At 41.8% G+C, this 22,486-nt stretch overlaps 1 protein-coding gene across 1 annotated transcript; it reads left to right on the forward strand.

Annotated features, from left to right (window-relative positions):
• Positions 1-352: 352 nt before the first annotated feature.
• Positions 353-5,064, forward strand: dusp12 (dual specificity phosphatase 12; the record flags this gene model as incomplete). The annotated part of the gene is made up of 7 exons (XM_079217077.1): positions 353-615; positions 986-1,099; positions 1,278-1,396; positions 1,584-1,671; positions 3,374-3,465; positions 4,002-4,081; positions 4,461-5,064. The coding sequence occupies 7 exons, from the start codon at positions 353-355 to the stop codon at positions 4,602-4,604; spliced, it is 900 nt and encodes a 299-aa protein (XP_079073203.1). The 3' UTR covers positions 4,605-5,064.
• Positions 5,065-22,486: the final 17,422 nt, after the last annotated feature.

Below are 22,486 nucleotides of genomic sequence, written 5' to 3' on the forward strand. Positions count from 1 at the left end.
CTGCGCGCCGTGAGCAACGCAATTGCAGGGTTTTTATGCCGTCCCCCTTCCTGGACCAGGTGCTCTGCGTCACGTCATCTCTCCTCATTGCGTCATTCTCCAGGGAGAAACGCACACATGCAGTGATTAGGGTGTGTGTGTGTGTGTGTGTGTGTGTGTGTGTGTGTGTGTGTGTGTGTGTGTGTGTGTGTGTGTGTGTGTGTGTGTGTGTGTGTGTGTGTGTGTGTGTGTGTGTGTGTGTGTGTGTGTGTGACACAAATTTAAGTCAAAAACCACAGAACCAAAAAATGAAGGTGCATTTTCAATGTAATTCCTGATCTTTTCTCCTTCAGCTGTGTCCATCTCTGCAGTCATGCTCCTGGTGGACCCGGGTCTGTACATTGGCACTGCGTCCGACCTCAATGACAGCCAGGCATTGACCGACGCAGCAGTCTCTCACATCCTGTCCGTGGACTCTGTGGACCCCGCCCCTCTGGTTCCTGCTGACGGGAGCTTCTGCAGGAAGTGGGTCAATGTTCTGGATGAGGTGACCTCTGACCTCCTGAGTCACATGGACAACTGTTTCCTGTTCATTCACGAGGCTGTAGATGAAGGCGGAGCTGCACTTGTTCACTGGTAAGGGGTCAGAGGTCAACGGAATGTGTGTGTGTGTGTGTGTGTATATATGTATATAAAAAAATGAATATATGTGTATGTGTATATGTATATATATATATATATATATATATATATATATATATATATATATATATATATATATATGTATGTATGTATATGTATATGTATATATATGTATATATATATATATATATATGTATGTATATGTATATGTATATATATATATATATATATATATATATATATATATATATATATATATACATACATATACACCTTTTTGGGGTTGATTTACATAAACTGGGGATTTCATTCTTTAACAATAAATTATCAATAAAAGTTGTAATTGTTCGTGTGGATTTGTCAGTCAGGCCGGTCGGAGTCGCAGTGCCACCATCATTACTGCTTATCTAATGAAGAAATACCAGCTAGGCTTCACTGAGGCTTACGACAAACTAAAGACCATCAAACAGGACATACAGTAAGTGTGTGTTTCTGTGCCTGCACTGCTCAAATCTCTCTTTGATTCACTGACTGGTTAAAATGCCTGAACGTGTGTGTTTTTACTCTTTTACTTTATCTGCACTGACCCTTTTAAGAGTACTTGATCCGAATAGATGTCCTTATCAGATGATTGATAGGCGGTGGGTGTGTTTCAGGGTCAACCCTGGGTTTGAAGAGCAGCTATGTCTGTACGAGGCCCTGCAGTGTGAAGTGGACACCTCCAGTCCTCTGTACAAACAGTACAGGCTGACCAAGATCACGGAGAAGTACCCTGGTAACCACACACATGTGCTCATTTAGTTTGATAAAAATGTGGCAGATAAGTAGCCAACTGTTATTTATATATATATATATATATATATATATATATATATATATATATATATATATATATATATATATATATATATATATATATATATATATATATATACACCAACGTTTTTTCTCTGTGTGAGCAGAGTTGCAGCATGTTCCCAGGGAGCTGTTTGCCGTCGACCCCGCCCACGCCAGCTCCTCTGAGGCGTCCTATCGCTGCAGGAAGTGCAGGTGAAAGGTGGACAAGTTTACACAGTGGCTGAGTGGAGCAACGTTTTCTAATGATGCTCATGAGTTCATGTCCTATGGGAATAGTCAAAGACTTTAACCTCTTAGCGTTCCTGTAAAATTTGACGAAAAACGCCTATTCCCTTTTTTTCCACCGCAAATTGTCCCCAAAGGAAAACTTCGTCAACATATTGTATCTAAGAAGATCAAGTTTCATCTCACTTCAATAATTTTTATTGCAGCAAGATGTGATGTCAAGCAGACAAACTGACCAACATGTCATCAATGTTGTCATTGAGCTGGATGCGCCGAAGAGGGTGCAGTTTTCATTTACGCCTTCCACCATGGAACCAACCACTCTTTCTGCTTTATACTTGTTGTGGAAATCTCCAAAACATCAGAACGTCAAACGCCCTCGTGTCTGGGTTTATAATATCATCAGTAGCCACACAGCTCGGTGGATGTCATGCGAGGAAGTGTGTCTGAATGGCGGCCGCTTCAGCGCTGCTAGAGGACCCGGAGCCAGTTTGATGCTTTTTCTAACGTCTTTGAGCAGCGGCGTGTTGCGCATGTTGTCCTGTGTGTTGCGCAACAGCTGTGAGAGCAGCGACGCTACGAGTGACAGGAAGTCCAGGGGGTTGATTTTAAACGCGGACGTCGCATTTCTAATTTCTATGTTCATTAAATTATCATAATTATTAGAAGAAATTATGGGGGCATGTTTTGCCCCTCTCCTAGTGATATCAATCAATTATATTTATTAGGGGCAGTTTTGCCCTTTGCCCTCGTGAAGCCTTATCTAGTCTAAGTAAAAAGCAGATAACAATATCACAGAAAATTAATATTTTACACATGTTTTTCTAATGAAATGTCTAGGCGTTTTTCCATTTTGAGACTGAAAAATATTCATGAGATATATATATATATATATATATATATATATATACCTATATATATATATATATATATATATATATATATATATATATATATATATACCTATACCTAATTCAAAAAGCTTATAGTCTTGCCAACTTATAGAGGTACTATTCATATTTACTACCAGTATTGCTGACACAGAGAAAATGAAGTATAAATGCATTTTCATGCTAATTCAATGCCAAACTGAGGCTCTGTAAGCAGCAATCTGTTCTGGTGAAGCTGAAGGCTGATATGAAATGATGCAACACCAGTTCGTGGATATTTATGGATGTAATCAAGTGTTTTGGACTAAATCTTTTAAGGGATTTTTTTTTTATTGGACCTTTACGACGTAACAATGCCGTTGTTGTTGGAATGTTGTGGATTTATGGATCAATATGAGGAGTCATCGGTGAGTTGCCTGGCGTTTGCTATCGTTTGTTTGTTTGTTGTTGTCTGACAAAAGTCTTGTTTGTAGCTGCTGTGGTGGTCTGATCTTGAAATGGAGCGCACAGCTGGAATCACAAGAATCGTAGGTTTCCAGAAACATGTGGCACTCGTACCGAACTATAAATAGATGTACAGTGTACACTAGAATGTACAGTAAAGGACGCCCGCGGGAAGGCAGAACGTTAAGAGTTAAATGAGGAAGCTTTACTGTCTCTGCGGCATTTATTTCAGTACAAAATCGTTTCATGCATTATTTCATCATTTTGGCGAAAGCAAATTAGCAGCAATTTAGGACATTTTATTGAAACTGAATCCTCCTCCTCCTCCTCTGCAGACGAACTCTGTTCCGTGGCTCCAGTATTCTCAGTCACCCGGTAGGAGAAGGAGCGCCAGCCTTTGGTTACAAGAAGTCCAGTAACTGCACTGGTAAGAACACAGCCGTGCTGTTCTTCTAACCCATTTAACACCGTGAGACGCCTTCTTCAGGGGGCACGCAGAGGCAGAGATCCAGCCCGAGGAGACAGGGACCGGTGCACGCCATTGTTCTGGAAATACAGGATAAACGTCCATAAACCTACTTAGCTGCAGAACATAACTGCAGAACATTTCATCACATTTTACGTTTTCCTCAGTGATACTTGTGTACACTACAAAACTGCTAATTGCTCATTCAACACACTTTTAAAGCCGCACATTTTCTAAAATGTACACAAATATAGTAATATAGCAATGTTACAGCTCTTGCCTACATCCATCAGAGCATTATGGGAATATAACCTCTTTGACGTAGGTAATAACAGCATTCTTTTTTGCCGTCCTGATGTTTTGCATGCTGTCTCACTGTCATGGCTTCCATTAAAGTTATCAGTAACACCTGTGCTTTTTCCTGCTTTGAAGGAAAAACGTCACACAAACTAAACGAGAATTTCCTATTAATTAATGACATGAAACGTGTTCTCTAGGAGACGTCCAGTGTACGTCTTACTTCATTGAACCTGTGCAGTGGATGGAACAGGCTTTACTCGGAGTGATGGACGGACAGGTAACGCACACACACTGGTCAGGAAGTACAGTTATTAATTGGTATAAAATACTTCCATAGACGTTCCTAGCTTCACGTGAACTGATATCAAGCCCACGTTCATGCTTCTGGTATAATCAGATGGAGCTTTTAATTTCAGTAAAAAAAAAAATGATTTCACAAATACGGTCCCGCTAATATTTTGAGCTAGAATTGTCCCTTTTATTATGAGAACACTTACTGGATGAAACAAAGTACACAAGTATGCATGTTAATTATGATCATCTTCCCATTACTGTAGAGGTTTTCTCATATAAGAATTCTACTGGGTAACACTGATCTCTTTCTCTGCGCTCATGGTACTTTCCTCCCCTCTTCTCCTGTGCGTGGATGTGTGTAGATGCGGTGTCCTAAGTGTAGCGCTAAGCTGGGCTCATTCAGCTGGTGTGGGGATCGGTGTTCGTGTGGTCGCTGGGTCACTCCAGCCTTCCAGGTGCACCGCAACAGAGTGGACGAGATCCGCGGGCTCAACATTCAGAAATAACATTTTTACACTGCAGGAGCTTTTTGCATGACATTGTGAAGTCACATGCTGGTGATAATGGACATTTTTATAACAACATTGTAAAAGGGCTTGCTCGTAGTGATGAACCTACAGAGAATTATCTGAACTTAACTTCTGGATGTGTACATATGCAACTGTTTGCTCACAAGCCATATCAACTTAAAAGACTGATGTCAATGTTGCGTTTATAGCTTGTTTCTGCTGTCCCCAAGTGGCCCAAAAAAGAATCAGTGATATCAGATTTAAAGCTGCATTAACTGGTTGTTGTTTAAGGTCACTTGGTAAGCATTCAGTTGACTCGGGTGTCACTAAACGGGACTTTAATACCACGATAATAATATTTCTTTGCAAGAAGACTCCCCTCGACATTCTACCTATTGAAATGTGAAAGTAGCACAGATGACTCTTCTGTAAAACACAAATGTAAATAAAAACACATATATACTTATATCATAAAAGTCTTTGACATTTGTGTTTTACTTGTGTGTTAGTCGTTCACATCATCCAAAATCAATCGAGACAGCGGACATGTGATCGGTGTCTACATTTTACCTTGTTTCTATAGATACTATAGATACATATCCAACAAACAGGAACTGGGTTTTCTCCACCTAATGGTACAGAAATACTGTTTACACCCCAACAAAGATGTAAAAGGTGTACAGTGTCTTGTTTTTGGGTCTGGCCACAGCTGATCAGATCAAGTGTGTAAAGGACTCTGCTGGCAAACTGAAATAAAAAATACTTATTAGAAAAGTGACGAGAAAACAGCATTCAAACTTGCACACATTTTTCCTAATTCATGAAGCCATGCATTGAGCCCCCAGTCCCGATACTCATGTGTCGGGGGGGGGCGGTGGGGGGGAACCACGAGCCTCTGGCTGACGTGGCCTCCAGTGGTAGTGGCGCATCATCCTCTGGTGCTGGGGCAGCAACGTGTGGCCCAGCATGTTAGGAAGAGGATTCTGCTCAGCCCGGCACAAGTAGCTGCTCCACCACGGAGCAGAGAGATGAGCCATCCGCCTATCTGTTCCCCACCTAGAAGAAGACGGGTCCCTAAGGGGGATCTGATGGGTTGTTCAAAGATGAGGTCGAGGAAGAGCAGTTCCATTAGGTTGAAGAGTTTGTAAAAAAAATTACATAATCCATAATGTACCTAGTTTATCCATGTTCAAAATAAATGACACATTTTGGTAAACATCTTGTTTGTGTCAAATCCAAGGTCAACGATGGTAGTTGCATAGATCAAAGGTCTATTCGAACATTCCTTTTCCTGAATTCTCAAAAGACAGAAGTGTGGCATAACACTTTGTCCAAGTTTTTAAATCACAGCATTTATGTACACGTATAATTATACTAAAAGATGTGCCGAGCTAAATACTTTAAAAATGCACTTTCCAAAACAGGTAAGGAGATGTTTGGAACAAACAACGTGTATTTAGGGTCCAAGCGACTGACAGTCAGTCCCGAGAGGACCCTATTGTTATTGCCCTGATTCCTATTATTCTTCTGATCTTAATTTGTGTACATTGGACTGCTTTTTGGGGGACCTGTCATATTCCAAAAGTCACCAAATTTGGAACGCAGATCTGGTGAAAATAGCGATGTGATAAAGCTGTAATTTTTACCAACAATGGCTCTCTAGCAACCCCTAGAACTTGGACCGGCGATGCCCCTCAGCCAGAATGTTTTTTTCACTTGAAAAACTTCACACATCTCCATCACCACCCGCCGACAAATATTTTCCGCCATTTTGAATTTAGTGAAAAACACATTATTGCACTTTTCTCCTACACGCTTGGTCCTTTTCATACCAAACTGATATCTCATTGCGTTGAGATATCGACCAATTAACCTATTAGGGGCGTGTCTTGTTTTTAAACACTCATAACATTAAAACTATTTGGACAAACGACTCCAAACTTGGTATATATGTGCACATTGTATCTCTTAACTTGCAATAAATCAGTTGTATGATTTAAACAGTAGGGGGCGCTACAGTAATTTGGCCAATTTTGGATTTTTGCACCATTTGTCATTTTTGGCCTATATTTGCCTTTCTGCCAAAGCCTACTCCTCCTACAATTTGTATGCAAACAAAATAGACCAGACAGCATCGGATTTACATTTAAATGACCTGCTCTACTCTTCACGTAGAGAAACATGATGCATGTTGTCCAGTGTGTCGTCTATCGCCACAGGGCGGACGCGGGAACCGATCAAGTGCTTGCAAAGGGCAATTTCCCGCGTCACGCGCTCCACTAGGGTAAAAGAACGTCAGACCGGCGGGCAAACACTCTCGACCGGGCGAGTCGGCGACCCGCTGGCGACCGCGAACGTGCCGGGGCGAGCAAGGACCCGCTCACAGCTTTAATTCTATATAGTACACAAATTACCTTATTATACTTCACAAGAATAATGCACAACAAATGTCATGGCAACTTAGTAATATACGTAACTAATTAAAAAGGCACTTCAAAGGCACGCAGCTTATGTGTGGTGTCCCAGGCATTCATGTCCCCATAAGGTGTTGTGAAGGACCACGGTAAGCAAAACTGGGAAGGCAGGGTAAGGTGTGAAAAAAAAAAAAGGATTTTATTGCCCCAAGGCTATTTACATGTTTTCAGATGGGCAACAAAATCTGAACAAAGTGACAATAATGACAAACTAAAGTTATAAACAGTCATAGTGAGGTCTCCATGAAGGAAGCGACACTCAATGAGCACTCCAGGGGCCGGTTTTTCAACATTTTTAATCTGGATCAAACTGATCCAGATTTGGAAATCTCTTTTTCCTGCTATCCAGGATCACGTAATCCATTTTATTTTTATGCCGGTTTTTCAAAGAAATGTGGGATTGGATTACTCTGATCCGGATTCAAACTATTAAGGATTACCAAATCTGGATTACCTGTGGTCTAATCACAATAGCTACGTAAAGAACAACAGGTAGAAAAGAACAGGTGCGGGGTCACTCCAATTTGCTTTATTTGAACAGAAAATAGGACTGAACGGAACAGCAAACAAACAATATAAACATCCCCCTCCATTGTCCATTTCTTGGAAACAGGCAATCCGCTCATCTGAGACCTACACCAAATAAATAAATACATACTTTCCTCAAATACATTATGGATGCTTTTCATTGTCCTACACAACATGGCGCAAAGTCTTCTGTGATGACGTCCCTGATGCACCTGAGCCCATTGGAGACACTGACCAACCTCCGGCATTCTGTCAGAATGAGGGCCCGACAGGACGACCAATAAGAGATGCAATTGTTACACTATTTTTGATAGGCCATGATTGATGATTACGTCAGTGTGATTCATTTTTAATGAACAAAGGCAGTTTGGGGGATTCATTAATGGGGCCGAAATATTTATAATTTGCTGTACTGAAAGGTTGCTAGACTACATAGCCTACCTACTTTATGTACTTCCTGTTGAATAATTCAAGTGAAATTGATGAATAAATATAAATACATGATATAAATGTTGTATTTTTTACACTAATTACTAATATCCACCCTCCTGCTGGGATCAGTTTAATCCTGATTTTTGGGATCAAAGTCCTTCCAAAAAGTTTTGAAAAATCCAAACTCAAGGTTTGAACAAGATTGGATTACGTGATCCAATCCAATTTCTGAATCCTTTTTTTCCTTTGAAAAACCCATTTTCAAGATTTGATCCAATCCGATAGCCGTAATCCGATCCGATTACTTTTGAAAAACCGGCCCCAGGAGACACTCCCGAGCCATCTCCCATAGCAGGGTATATAGCAGTCGGCTGGTCCATGCTAATTGGAAGGGGGGAGGAGACCCCTCTCCCCAGTGGTGCAGATTGCAGAACAGCCCGGCTGCTGAGGACACCCCTCTGGCCGAGGCAACATGGCACGGTCCAATCATCCAGGCCAGCCTATTTAGGCAGGTGTGCTGCAGCAGTGCCAGTCTCCTAAAAGGATTATCGCCTGCAGGTAACTGACAAACTGTTAGCACTCAACTCCATATATCTAAATTGCGTGCACTCAATAAAGACAATGGTTACACAAGTACTTTTAGTTCCCGCTAAAAGGGGTGTTCACTGCAGAGATATAGAAACCATCACCTCCAAAGTGGCCTGTCGCTGTGACGGCTAATTCCAAATAGTCTTGCTCTTGCAACTCCACAGGATGCTCAAAGGGAGCGGAGAGCAGCCAGTCGCCCTGTTGACACACTGGCCAATCACAGCGCATGTTAATGGTCACGCTGGGCCACTGACCAATCACACGTCCACGCCACCTCGCAGGCCCTGCACGTCAAAGAATCCGCCCAGCTTGTCAAACTAAAGATCTGATTGGTTGAAGTCCATGACAATCAACCACAACGTCCACTCTCTGTGTACTTTAATCTGCAAAGGCCTGCTTAAACTGCCTTGCTGGCCTAGAGACACTGGAGAGAAAAAAAATCTGATTGGATGAAAGCTTCTCCTTCAAACCAGCTGCAGTCTGATGGCTGAAGACTGCAGGCTGAGCAACAGAGCTGTACAATGAGAAAATAACCTGATATGGAAAAATTATTATAATACATGTAGTGTATTTGTGAAAAACAATTAAATTATAAAATAGCTATAACTTTGTGATTCTGTTTAGGGCGGCTGGCCAGCTGGAAAATGCGCTCCAGCCTGTAGTCCACCATGAGGTCTTTCTGACCATCAAAGAACACAGCAAGGACTGGCACATGGGGATTAACTGGGCATTGACTGGCTTTGTGTCCAACTCCATCTACAAAATAAAAGAAATGGTTACTTCCCACACAGCGCTATTCTAAAATGTGATACCAAGCCATTTTACTTTGGATTATTCTTATTTGTGCAACCACCCACTTTAAGTGTGTATGATGCTTATGTGACGGTGCCTTAAGGGAAGGGGGAATGAAAAGTGGAAGTGACAACGCCACCTGGGGACTTACACCAAGACATATACGTTTTAACAATCCTAAAATATAGTTTTAGAATTTTTTTAAGGACACAGATTCATTACCAGAGACGTGTTTTATAAAATTAATCAGACGTTTAAGGGAATCAAAGAAAATAATCAAAACAAAACTAAAAGCCAAAACATACAGAACAAAGTTATCATGGCCAAACCATGCTAAACAGAAGCAAAAGCAAGCAAAATGGAGAGAGCAAAACAGCAGCAGGTGAACCTACAAACGATAAACAGAATATAAAAAGGTTAACACCATGCTGCAAAATACAAATTAAGATTGTGACTCCTTACCACCTCACATATGGGGTAAATAGTCAGATGGCAGGACAATAAATGAATGTCTAAAACTCACTGAGCCACCACAGGGGCCAAAAGGGAGTGGGGCTGTGACAACAGGTGTGTTTTATATATTGCTGCTGATAGGGTGAGGAGCCAGCTCGAGGGCTGCGTTCAAAACCCTATACTTCCTTCTCTGGGGAGCATTCCCGACTACACTTACCTCCATTAAATACACAATAGCACGCTGCAGATTCACTCTTCTGCGCCTTACACGTTCCTACTCTAGCTGCATAGCAGAATCTAACCACTTATGTCTGTGATACCGTGTACAGTATTTGTGTATTTTTACTTCTACAGATTTGTCACTTCCCTCCGCTCCCTCTCTCTCAATACAAATGTATAAAAAGCCTGTCCAAAATGCAGGACTCCAATGAGCCAGGACAGCACTGTCGGAGGTCATAGGTGCTGGGAGGGGCCTTGAGCATTAAAAGATATTTTCTTTGTACGTGTGTGTTGTTGGTTTTGTTGTTCATATTTCCAATGTGGAATGTATTTTATTAATGTATTTTGACATAGTGGTACTTGTTAAAAGATCTGAATCCACCACAAGTTGATCATTTGAAAATACCAGTTTGTTCAGGAGCATTTCATTGTTCAAAAAAAGTTCATTTATTTTATTTGATGTAGAACAGTTAAAAGTGCAAACAGTAAATAAATCTGAAGGATTTCATGTCGGATAACTTAGTGTTGTTATTGTTATGACAACAGAGCCAATAAAGAGCCAATAAAGTCAAAGTTCACTGTAAATTAACTCTCTCTACAGTCAGACTCATAACATGTATCAACACAATAGCCTGAAATATTCACCCTAATAGTTTAAGAAGGCTTTGGTCTTATTTTACATGAATTGATAATATAATGAGTCATTACATACTGTCACAGTTCAGGGCCCTATTCTTCGTACCTGGCTCAACAAAGTCGAGCAAATGTCCTATTATCCAGCTTAAATTAGCGAGATGATTGACATCAGGCTAACTTGGTTTCTCCACGGAAGATCCGTGCTGAAACGGTCTCGTTAAGTCTAACCAGACGTCAGTGTGACGACCCTCCCACTCAACAGTTGGGTCCCCAGCCTAAAATGGCTGCCTGGTGGGAGTCCGCCTCCAAGAGGGGATAAAAGGCGGCCCAAGTGGGAGGTTCTCTCTCGCAATCAGCAGGACCTGCTGCACCGGCCTTGGTTTTGATGGCATGAATTGTTTGAGTCAAGACGGGAACTTTCCCCGGGTCACTCACCACAGGCAACACTTTTTCCTCCAACAAGTGAACCTTCAAGCTGTCCAACAATTCATCTTTATTCAACTTTTTTGAAAGCTCAATACCATATTGGTCTGCTATTTTCAAGAGCTGGTCCTTTTTGTAGGAACTAAGTAAATCCTCATCTGGACATAGAACAAAGTCTTCAACGGAAGCCATTTTTTTAACCACTCCACATGCAAACTTTCCAACCAACCAACTAATACCAGGATTTCTCAAAACAAAATGGTCGACAGGCTGCTTTAAATAAGGAACCCAACTCCTCTGACTAACTGCCTAACCAGGTCTAGCTGAGTAACTCATCCCTAGTCTTCAAGCAGGTTAGTGGCAGGATAAATTAAGTACAAAACCCAGTAACCCGGTTAACCCTCAGCAAGCTGAAAATCACCTGGACAGTCATGGAAGTGCCCCCGAGGAACTGCTCTAACCACGTACTGCACAAAAATAACAAACAAACAAAACAAAGGGTCAATGAGAGACAGCGGGTGCCCCTCATTGCTTATGCCTATCAGGAAAAGGGTTCCAAAAAGGGCTCCAAATGACCACTACAGCAGGTCAGAAACCCACTCTAACAAAAAAGATCTGTGCGAAAAACTCCCTTTAACAAAATTACCTTTAACATCCCGGACGAGCCCCCATTTGTTACCGCCTGGCTCACGGCTGGCAACAAAAAGGGAGGCCACACTTCGATCTTCAACTCAAACCCTGTTTATTGTCAGGCCCAAACAATTCATGCCATCAAAACCAAGGCTGGTGCAGCAGGTCCTGCTGATTGCGAGAGAGAACTTCCGACTTGGGCTGCCTTTTATCCCCTCTTGGAGGCGGACTCCCACCAGGCAGCCATTTTAGGCTGGGGACCCAACTGTTGAGTGGGAGGGTCGTCATTTCAACCCATTTCCTCACCAACAGCCCATCCTGGAGAAAATAGCCCTGAGCTGCACTGTCCACGTCATCCTCTTGCAGAACCTGCTTGTACAGGGCCTGCAGTGTGGGATCCTGTTTTTGCTCTTCCAGAAGCTCCCTGCGAGAGACAGGCAAGGGGAAAACAGGCACCGGAAACACAGACTTCTTTTTATTTGAATGTTCGGAACTGGATTCACCCTTGGGCCGACTCATAGCACGAGTCACAGCACAGGAAGGAAGTACCGCCGCAGTACCTGGGAGGATAGAGCATCCAGCGACACATCAGGCCATACCTGACTGCCAGCCAGGTCATTCCCCAAGATGACATGCACCCCCTCTATAGGCAGAGAATGGCGCACACCAATGACCACGTCGCCCTCCACCAGACTTGAGAACAATGTCAAATGATGCTTTGGGGCAGAAAAGACTGTTAAGCCCATGCCTCGGGCCGCAGCACTGGAACCAGTGTCTGTTACAGCAGAGAAATCCAACACCGACTCCAAAATAAATGATTCCAGAGTCCCTGAATCTCTTAAAATCTTAACTGGTACTTTTGTCTCATGTCCGACCAGTGAAACATAACCGTCGGATACAAACGCAGCATAACCAGGGTCAATCTCCTGTTGAGTTGAGGAACCCGTCAGCTCTTGATCCAAACCTGGCTTCTTCACTGACTGTTTCGAAGAAGGCTTTGTGTGTGCCCGCACGGCAGCAATGGCACAATCTCTTTCTTCCCCACGCAAGGACACAACAGCCCCAAATGGTTTTGCTGGTAAAAACCCAGGCTCTAACCTTTTTTTCAACACCAGACACTCATTTCGCCAGTGACCCTTGCCAAAACAGTAATTACAGACACGATTGGGGTCCATTCTACCCCGGTCTGCTTTAACTGACAACGTATGTGCCCCGTCTGACCACAACTTACTGGTGTTAACTTCCCCCACGCTGTCTCGGAAACCAAGCTCTCCATGACCAAGACTCTCACCAAAAAAATCTTTATGAGTTAAGACAACCTCATCTGCCAACCTAGCCGCATCTGTAACCTTGCTTACTTCCTTTTCCTGAATGTAGATAACCACACGGTCAGGCAGAGCATTTTTGAACTGCTCAAGCAAGATCATTTCCTCTAGGTCCTCCTTTGTATCTACCTTTGAAGCAGCACACCAGCGATTAAACTGAGTTGTTAAAACTCTACGTGAGACAGCTTCTCTTTTTTGAGTGACCTGAACCGCTGGCGATAAGCTTCTGGTACCAACTCATATATCCTAAGTACAGCCGCTTTAACCAACTGGTAGCTACCACTATCCGCAACACTCAAGGCTGAAAAAACCTCCTGGTGTGCTCACTGGCAAGGCCAAGAAGGTTTTTTCAGCCTTGAGTGTTGCGGATAGTGGTAATTAATAATTGCGCGTGCCTGCTCCTCTTCAGAATATAAAAACAGTCAGAGGAACCTTTTTTTTTTCTCCGCTGAGAAGGAGATGATCATGAACGCATATGAGGAATTCAAGACACCATAATTATGGAAAAATCTAATGCTGCATCACAGCAAATGATTCGCAACGTTTTTGCAATGTTTTTGGTGTGAACGCAGCTTAACACCGCCCCCGCTGCAAGACATAAGCGTCGCAAATATGTCAGACAAGTTAAATGCGTCAGTGTTGGGGAAATGTATCAGCTAATTTTAAGTGCTTCATCACCCAAATCAATCAGATTATATTTATTTAAATGTGCCTGCTGGCAGTAGTATACAAATAAATATATACTTATGAGGATATATGTACTCTATGTGCTTATGTATCATGTACTATATGTGTATATACATGTATGTGTAGATTACCATATAACTACACACAGACAAATAATGGTTCTTTAAAAGGCTTTGTGGTTCTATGAAGAACCATCACTTACTGAAGAACCATTGTATCTATCGGATGGTTCTACATGCTTGTCATATGGTTCTTTGGGATATTAAAGGGTTCTTAATTCATGTTTGAGTTATTTGACAGTGGGGGATGGTATACATTTGGAAGAAACCCTAACTTGTCACGATCTAGAGGTGGGGTAGTTAGCTGCGAGCTTATATTTGATATATTTAGTTATTTTTATATAAAAGAAGAAAAGAATACATATAAATGATGTGTTCAAAAAAATAAGATAATCCTTAGTCCCGCAGTGGGAAAATGTGCAGGATTACAGTATAAAAAAATAATACAGTGTATATTACACTGTATTATTTACCATTTAAATAAAAAATACTGATAAAAAATAGCCTCTTCCATATCAATAGCTGTGTTCCAGAACATTCTATGGGGAAAGCCATAGATGACAAATCAAACCACCAATCAGGTTCATGAAGTATGTGTCTGCCCCGCCTACTTCCAACCGCCGACTTCCAACCGCCGCCGGAGGTAATGTTAGCTAGCTAGTTAATTGCCTTTGTTAGTCTGCTAGTTGGCCGGAGTTAATGCTAGCTAACACTAGTTAGCTTCGGCCAACATCATTAGCCTTGAAAGCGCGCAAAATATATATATTGCGATTACTGCCGTAAGACGTCGCAAAACATATATATATATATACATACTCCGACAATACCAGTAGTAAGATGTATTATTTAGGTTATTGGGGTGTCATTTCTGTATTTGTGATTTACTTGAGAGCAGCCATTGCTTCATAGACACAGGTCTTGACCCTCCAGCTACGGGGCCCACCATAAGCCAGGCGGGAACCCAACCAGGGGTTGCACTCAAGGTCCGTAATCTGACCCTTCTGGTGGCTATGGCGACCACCGAAGGCCTCACAGGGCTCATTCACCTCCTCAAAAGCAGCGTCCATCTTTTGGTCATGGTAGCCAAGGCTGCGGCCACGAGCATCACAAAAATAAATGCGGACAGTGGTCGGCCGTGGACCTTCCATGGCCGGACCGGAAAAGGGTTGAAAAATAAATAAAAAGTTGCTGGCTGGGTCCAAATACTGGTCGGATTGTTCTGTCACGACCCGGGTGTGTGGTGCGCAGAGACTCAGGTGCAGAGGGAAGAGACCGGAGGCAGGTTTGAGCGGGGGAAAATCCAAAACGTACTATACTTTAAAGTTACTTCAAAACTCAAAACAAAACTAGAAAAAGGTGGCACATAACATGGAACACATGAACACACAGGAACAAAGGACTTCACAATAAGACAGGACACCAGACAAACCAACATCGTGACAATGCTAAACTGAATTTTATGCTTGATACAGATTATTAACAATGTTGCAAGCCAGAAACTATGAATGTTTACTTAAAGCTAGAGTGCTTTCATGAAAGAGTTTGATATACAAGGTGTGGAAGGGAAAGATATCTTCAGATGTCCAGGCCTGTGTCCTTGTGAAGATAAACAAGGCAAGTTTTCATCTATAGAAGTTTAATAAATGTTTTAGCAAATAGCTGATAATACCATCTAATGGCATCTTTACATTTTGGTTAATGAGGCCAAGCATGTTATATCTGATTTCAAATGCTCGCGCTCAGCCCTAATTGTCTCATTGTTTATAACTTTATCAGCAAACGGATACACTGGATGCTGGGGAGGATGAAAGAAGTACGAGCCACCATATTGCAACAATAAAGCAGGAGTGCCAAAAGATGAGGCCCAACTTGGACATCAATCGCCAATGCCTACAGAAAGTACATAACTAATAAATCATCAGCATATAGCGAGACTCTGTGCTCAGTGCTCCATCTGTGAATACCTTTAATGTTAGGAGATGCTTTAACCCTTTGGGGGCGGGGCCCGCTTCGAAGCGGGGGCAGATGTTTAAGTTTTTAATCAAATTATATCTTCGCAATAATACGTCACAGAGATATGGTTTCAAATATGGCGGATATGGTTTCCACTTCCGCGTCTGAGCATCTAAACATGGACGTGTCGTATGACGCGTGCAAAGCTTCAGTGTCAGTGTTCAGAGTCGGAAGATGCCAAGCAAAGAGTCTTGAGCAAAGCTATATTGGAGGGGACGGACGGCGAAGCTTCAGTGCCTGAAGGATTTGCTAACAAGCCTTTCTGTGAGACTGAACGGTGAGTAATCAATTGTTGCACCGTTAACTTTCTTACAGTGAACTTAGTACGACTAGTCGTGTTGGACCTCCATTGTGTGTTTGTAATGCCGTGTTCACATTAAAAGAGTTGCGAAAAATTCGCGCGACCAGATTACATGTTAAATCAATGCACAGACGCGAATGGTAAAAGCGCATTTTTCGCCGGGCGGCGCGATAGAGGCGAAGTGGCGTTCCGAATATTTGCAAATCCGCTTTTCCGCCTTTTCGCTGGCGTTGAAATATTTTAACTGCAGCGAATAATTTGCCCCGACGCGGAGTTGCGAAAGCCAATCGGCGTTGAGAAGCTCCGCCCGGCATCACTGCCGTCCTGCCATTACTGAATCAAACTGCTGGTCCGCTGAAGGAGCACTGGAAGCGGCTTCATTCAAACACTCGTCCTGGAGGAGTCGGAGCTGTGTGGGACTACGGATAATATTATGAACCCAGACACGGGGGCGTTTAATGTTCCGACGTGTGTGCAGTGGCGAAACCACCCCACTTGCCACCCAGGTTGTCAGAAGTGTCTCCTATAATATACTATACATTTATTGAATGGTATTATATTTTTGCTACTTAAGGTGTTGATCTCTTTGGTAACTTGTTCTAAAATCTTTAAATTCCCCCTCCCCTGTCAAATGGTTGAGTCCATAAGTCCGCTGCTCTCTTGTCACCGTGGTTGCCCATCTCCCGCTCCATTCCAGTGAAGAAAGAAACGGTTTGAAAGCATTTGAGAAGCCAAAAAAAAAATGGAGACAAGCCTACTGTAGGCTTGCAGTGATGAAAGAAGGTACACTACTGCTGAATAGTGAATCAAGAAAATGTGATGGGTGGTCATATGTGATAGACAGTTCCGTTGTAATTTCAATCGTTTATTTAATTGCTAGCGTGCAAAAGTCAGTATTATACAGTAGCTAGCTCTCTATACAGCTTGCTTGTGCTAGCTAGCTAACCAACGTCTTACTAACGTCTTTAGTAGAGTAAGGTGGACCGTTTTTATTTTCATTACGTATGTAACCTAACTGTTAAGCTATTCCGAAATCAGATTTTAGATACCACTAACCATTTTCTCACAAAAAGCCTTTTTCTGGCTGTTTTTAAAGGTACTCCGTCATGTAGCCTACAGTAAACTCAGTAACAGTAAAAAGTGTGCGTTCTTTTGTCCACCCTATCTTTCGCTAGCTAGTTAGTCTAGCTTTGGTATAAATTATTATTATGATTATCTAATACATTGAGAACAAGCCATTAGAAATTCAATTGGCCATTTAGAAAAGTATTTGTCATTATGAAGGGAAATATGTCATGAACATTTTGTACTGTGGGTTCTGAATGCAGTTTTCTTTTCTTTTTTAGAGAAATCAAAGTTGGACTTGGGAAAAAAAACAAAATGTAAGTGTTAACACACATCTAATGGGCTCCATTAGACCATAGCCTATTGAACTTACCATCCAAATGCCAGTAAGCACTAAATCAGTTGTAAATCAAACTGATGGCACTGTTCAGATATCAGATGCTCTTTAAAACTAAACCACTAGTTAAGAGAAAAGGTCAGGAAATCAGGACTTTTTTCAAGAAAAGGTCAGTCAACCAGAGGGAGACAGAAGAAGTGGAGCCACAGAAAGACAGTGAGAGTGTGGAGGTGGAGCCACAGAAAGGCAGTGATAGTGTAGAGGTGGAGCCACAGAAAGACAGTGAGGCTGGGTTGCACCAACAAGGATTAAATTAATCCTGGTTTAGAGTTAATCTAGGGTTAGTAAATCTAGGTTTAAACTGGCTTATAATTAATCCGAGATGTGTTGCCCATCTTAATTTTAACCCTGGATTAGTTAAACTAGTTTAAACAAGGGTTAAAACAGGATTAGTTTATGTTCAATGTCCGCCATGATGGATTCCGACTAAATTTAAACAAATTCACAATGTATGCTTAACAAATACGGAACTAAATAGCCCTAAATAAATGCATGCACTCTTTTTCCTAAACTAACTGCTTTTTGAATACATGCCGTTACTGATACCGTTAGTTACCGTTAGATACCGTTTATAGCAGACCACTACAGCGGCTATAGCTAATCAACTCCGTCACTTTTAGCTAGCTAGGTAGCTATTATGGCACGCCAAAGAGGGTCAAACTTCTCCACATTTGAAAAGATGTTGCTGATCGAACTAATAGAGGAGTTTGGGGTAACAATTGAGGACAAGAGGACTGACAGCAGTACACAAGTGAAGAAGGAGAGGAGCTGGGTCTGGTTAGCTGAGTGCTTCAGTGGCTCCACCAGCATCAAAGAGACGAGGGACAGGGCACAACTGAAAGCCTGTTGGAAAAACCTCAAGGCTAAAGCCAAAAAAGATGCGGCGGAAGAGAGGCGTAGTCAATTTCAAACCGGCGGAGGACCACCAACAGATCCTCTGTCAAAGAAGATAATAGATATGATCCCGCAGCAGATTTACCCCCTCCCCAACCCCTACGACGATGACGGCGCATTAGATGACAGTACATCCCCAGAAGCTGCAAGTAAGTAACTACGTCGCTACTAGATGACGTCGCTAGCTATATTTTATAATCGTTATGTTGATTATGTACTGCACTGACTGTGACTGTAACTGTGACAATAACGTGGCAAAAATTACGAAAGAAGGCTATAATTTTACCTACAAAGCATTTGTTAGAGCCGATGCATTACTAATGTGTCTATATGTTTTGTTTTGTTTTGTTCAGCTGACACTATCATTGTACTGGAGCAAGTGGAGCCAGATGGAAACATAGAAGCAGCAGCATCACCTGTGCAACCCCCTGCTAAGCACCCTAAGCTTAGCTCTCACCAAGAGCTTCTTGCATTAGAGAAGGAGAGATGCATTCATGATATTGAAAATGCTAAATTAAAAAAGATGTCTTGTTGTTACAAAAAGAGGTCCTAAGTCTTCAAAAGCAAAGGGTACTGGATTTAAGACAGTCACAACAAATAGAACATTTCTCATATGAATTCTGAAACTGAAATTGTGTAATCATATTAATTGTATTTATTGGAGTAATCGGTAAAATGTTTCTTTCAATCAAATTGGCAGTCCCCTCGTCTTGCTGTTCTTGTTAGTTCCTCCCTGTATGGATGAGAAAGTAAGAAGCATATTAGTTATTAAGTATGGGTTAAGTATACATGGATCTCATGGAAATCTCCGCTTCCGCACCCCAAACACTCTCTCTACTACCCCTCTTGTTTGAATGTGAGAGTAGTTGTAGTTTTTTCTGCCTGGGTCTGAGGGTTCAAAAGAGGAGTCATCACGTATGGGCGACATGCATAGCCATTGTCCCCCACTAGGTGTCCACGGATCTCCCCTCTTTCCAGCAGTGCACAAAGTTGACTGTTGTCAAAGATTCGGCTGTCATGTGTGGATCCTGGCCATCTTACAGCAACGTGTGCGATCTGGGCCTGGTCATCACACACAACTTGGATATTAATCGAGCAGTAGCCCTTTCGATTCCGAAACAGTTCCCCATTCTCACCACCTGGGTTGGCAATGGGAATATGGGTGCAGTCAATAGCCCCAATTACTCCCGGAAAACCTTCTCTCCCATAAAATCCAGCTGTTGTCTCTCTCCTTGGTTCAAAGTGTATATATTGAGCCTTTAAACTTGCAATTGCCTTGGACACTCTGCTGACAATTCTGCAGACGGTGGATTTATGAACTCCGAAAAGATCCCCATCAACCATCTGAAAACACCCTGTAGCACAAAATCGCAAAGCTACTAGGAGCTGGAGAAGTGGTGACACAGCAAAATTCCTCTCACTTCCATGCTTGATTGCTGGTCCAACCTTTCCATTGAGGTATATGACAGACTCCTTTGTGAATCTATACCGCTGGGAAAACTCGCTGTTGCCATAAAATTCAATCGGGTTTAACCGATCTCAAATTTTCCTGCGAGGAACTCTTTCCTCTAACCCCATCCAGCGAAAATATGCAGCCATGTTGTCAATAAAACGGAGATAAACCTCCTCCAGGGGTGGTTTTTAATATAACTGCTAATCCAGGTTTAATCCAGGTTTAAAATAACTGGTGCAACAACTTTTATTTTAATCTAGATTTAAACGGAAATTAAACAGATTACCAAAAGATTAGATTTACCCAGGATTAATTATAAACTAATGTTAAACTAGATTTACAGTTTGGTGCAACTGGGTTAAAAGGCAAACCTGGTTTGAACCTAGTTTAAGAGTTAATCCTTGTTGGTGCAACCCAGCCTGAGAGTGTGGAGGTGGAGCCACAGAAAGACAGCCCAGAACCCCCAGAGGGGAACAACCAGTCCAACAGGTCCACATGGTATGTCTCAGATTAAAAAAACAGTAATTTATATGGTTGCATTTACTATTTTAAATACGTAGGTATTTACCATGCCCATAATATACCTAAACAAAGTAATCAGTATGATTTCTGTAGAGGAATCATGTCAACTTATTTTCACTGTAAAATTGTTCTAACCTGTTTTCTCTTGTTCCAGATATATCTAAGCATCGAAGTGAAGTCAACCAAGCAGGTAGCGATTCCCCAGAACTCTCCAGGGTGGAGCTTTGAGAAGTTTCCACGAAGAGTGGTACCAAGAACATCAATGGCTTGAGTACTCGCATTCTAAAGATGCAGCATATTGCTATCCTTGTAGACATTTTTCTCTACCTAATGTCCTCAAGAGCGTTTTTACGTCAGTGGATGGTTACTCTAATTGGAAAAAAGCAACATTTATTCATCAAAACAATAGGTGAAATACTGTGTCTTATAGCAATCCAGAATATTGCCCAGCGTGGTCATAGGGAGTCTTCTGACTCAGAAAACAGGGGCAATTTCCTTGAGATTTTAGAACTCGTAACAAACATGATCAGTTAGTAAGGACAAGATTAGAAGATCAAGCCAAGAATGCCAAATACACCAGCAGCCTCATTCAAAATGAAATGAGTATTTTAGCAGGAATGGTCAGGGATGAGATTATTAAAGAGGTCAAAGAAAGTGAACAAAATTCTGTCATTGTAGATGAAACCAAAGATGTAAAAAAAAGAGAACAAATGTCTTTTGTTCTTAGGTACTTTTATAACGGCATGGTGCACGAGAGCTTTTTAGAGTTTCAGGAAGCAGAAAGGCTGGATGCTACAGATTTAGGAGAAAAAAATCATAGACTGTCTAGAGAAGCATGGCTTGAATTACAAAGAAAATTTAGTCGGCCAAAGCTATGATGGAGCAGCCGTTATGAGCGGGAAACACTCAGGTGTACAGGCTAGAATAAGGGATGTAGCCAGTCATGCTTTTTATGTACACTGCAGTCAGTACACACTGTTTAAACCTAGTGATAGTGGACAGTGTGAAAGTTGTTTTCTTTATTGGAACATTTGTATGTATTTATGTCAGGCTCGTATGTTCATGATAAATGGCTGAAGATGCAACAAGTGATGTTTAAAGGTGCTGGACCAAGGGAGCTTCAGCGTCTTAGTGATACAAGATGGGCGTGCAGGTTTGTGGCTTGTCGGAATGTGATGGATAGGTTGCCTGCTATTGTGTGTGTCCTTGAAGACATTTCACATGAAGACAACCCAGAGGAATTCTGCATCAGATAGATCTTAATTTTATTGGATGTCTTGTAGTGTTCAGAAAGATTTTAAGTGAATCTACATTTTTGTCAGACATGCTCCAGTCAACAAAAGTTGACCAAACAAAAGACGTTGAGTTGTCAGAAACACTCCAACAGACTCTCAGAGAATATCGTAGTGAGCCCTCTTTTGAGACTGTCTGGGGTGAAATGCTCAACATATGTGAAAGTAACAGCATCCCTACATCACAGCACACCTGTAAACGAGCAAGACAGGTAGCAAGTAAACTACAGAGTAGTGTTGTTACATCAACTCTAGGACAGCACACAAAACCACATAGCAAAGTGTCTTTCAGAGTTAAAGTCTATTACTCCATAATAGATTGCATGATTGGAGAGATGGAAAGGCGTTTTTCCCAAATGAACTGTCAAATCATGAAAGGCGTATAGGCCTTTAATCCATCAAGTCCTAGCTTTCTCAGTGAGGAGGCTGTTCTTATGTTGGCAAATTCCTATGGGACAAATTTAGAAGATGTTAAGCTTGAACTGCGTCAGATTAAGAGACTGTTTGATAGAACAGCAAAAAAGGAGAGACCGACTAGTCTCATGGAACTATTACTTTTTTTGGATCCCATTAAGACTGTTTTCTTTGAACTACATCGTTTGTGTAAAATAGCTGTAGTTTTACCCATTAGCAGTGCTTCATGTGAGCGGAGTTTCTCAACTCTAAAGCTGGTCAAGAATCACTTACGTTCTTCCA

The sequence above is a fragment of the Taurulus bubalis genome (genome assembly GCF_910589615.1).
Source record: "Taurulus bubalis genome assembly, chromosome: 1".
In the NCBI taxonomy this organism is placed as follows: Eukaryota; Metazoa; Chordata; class Actinopteri; order Perciformes; family Cottidae; genus Taurulus; species Taurulus bubalis.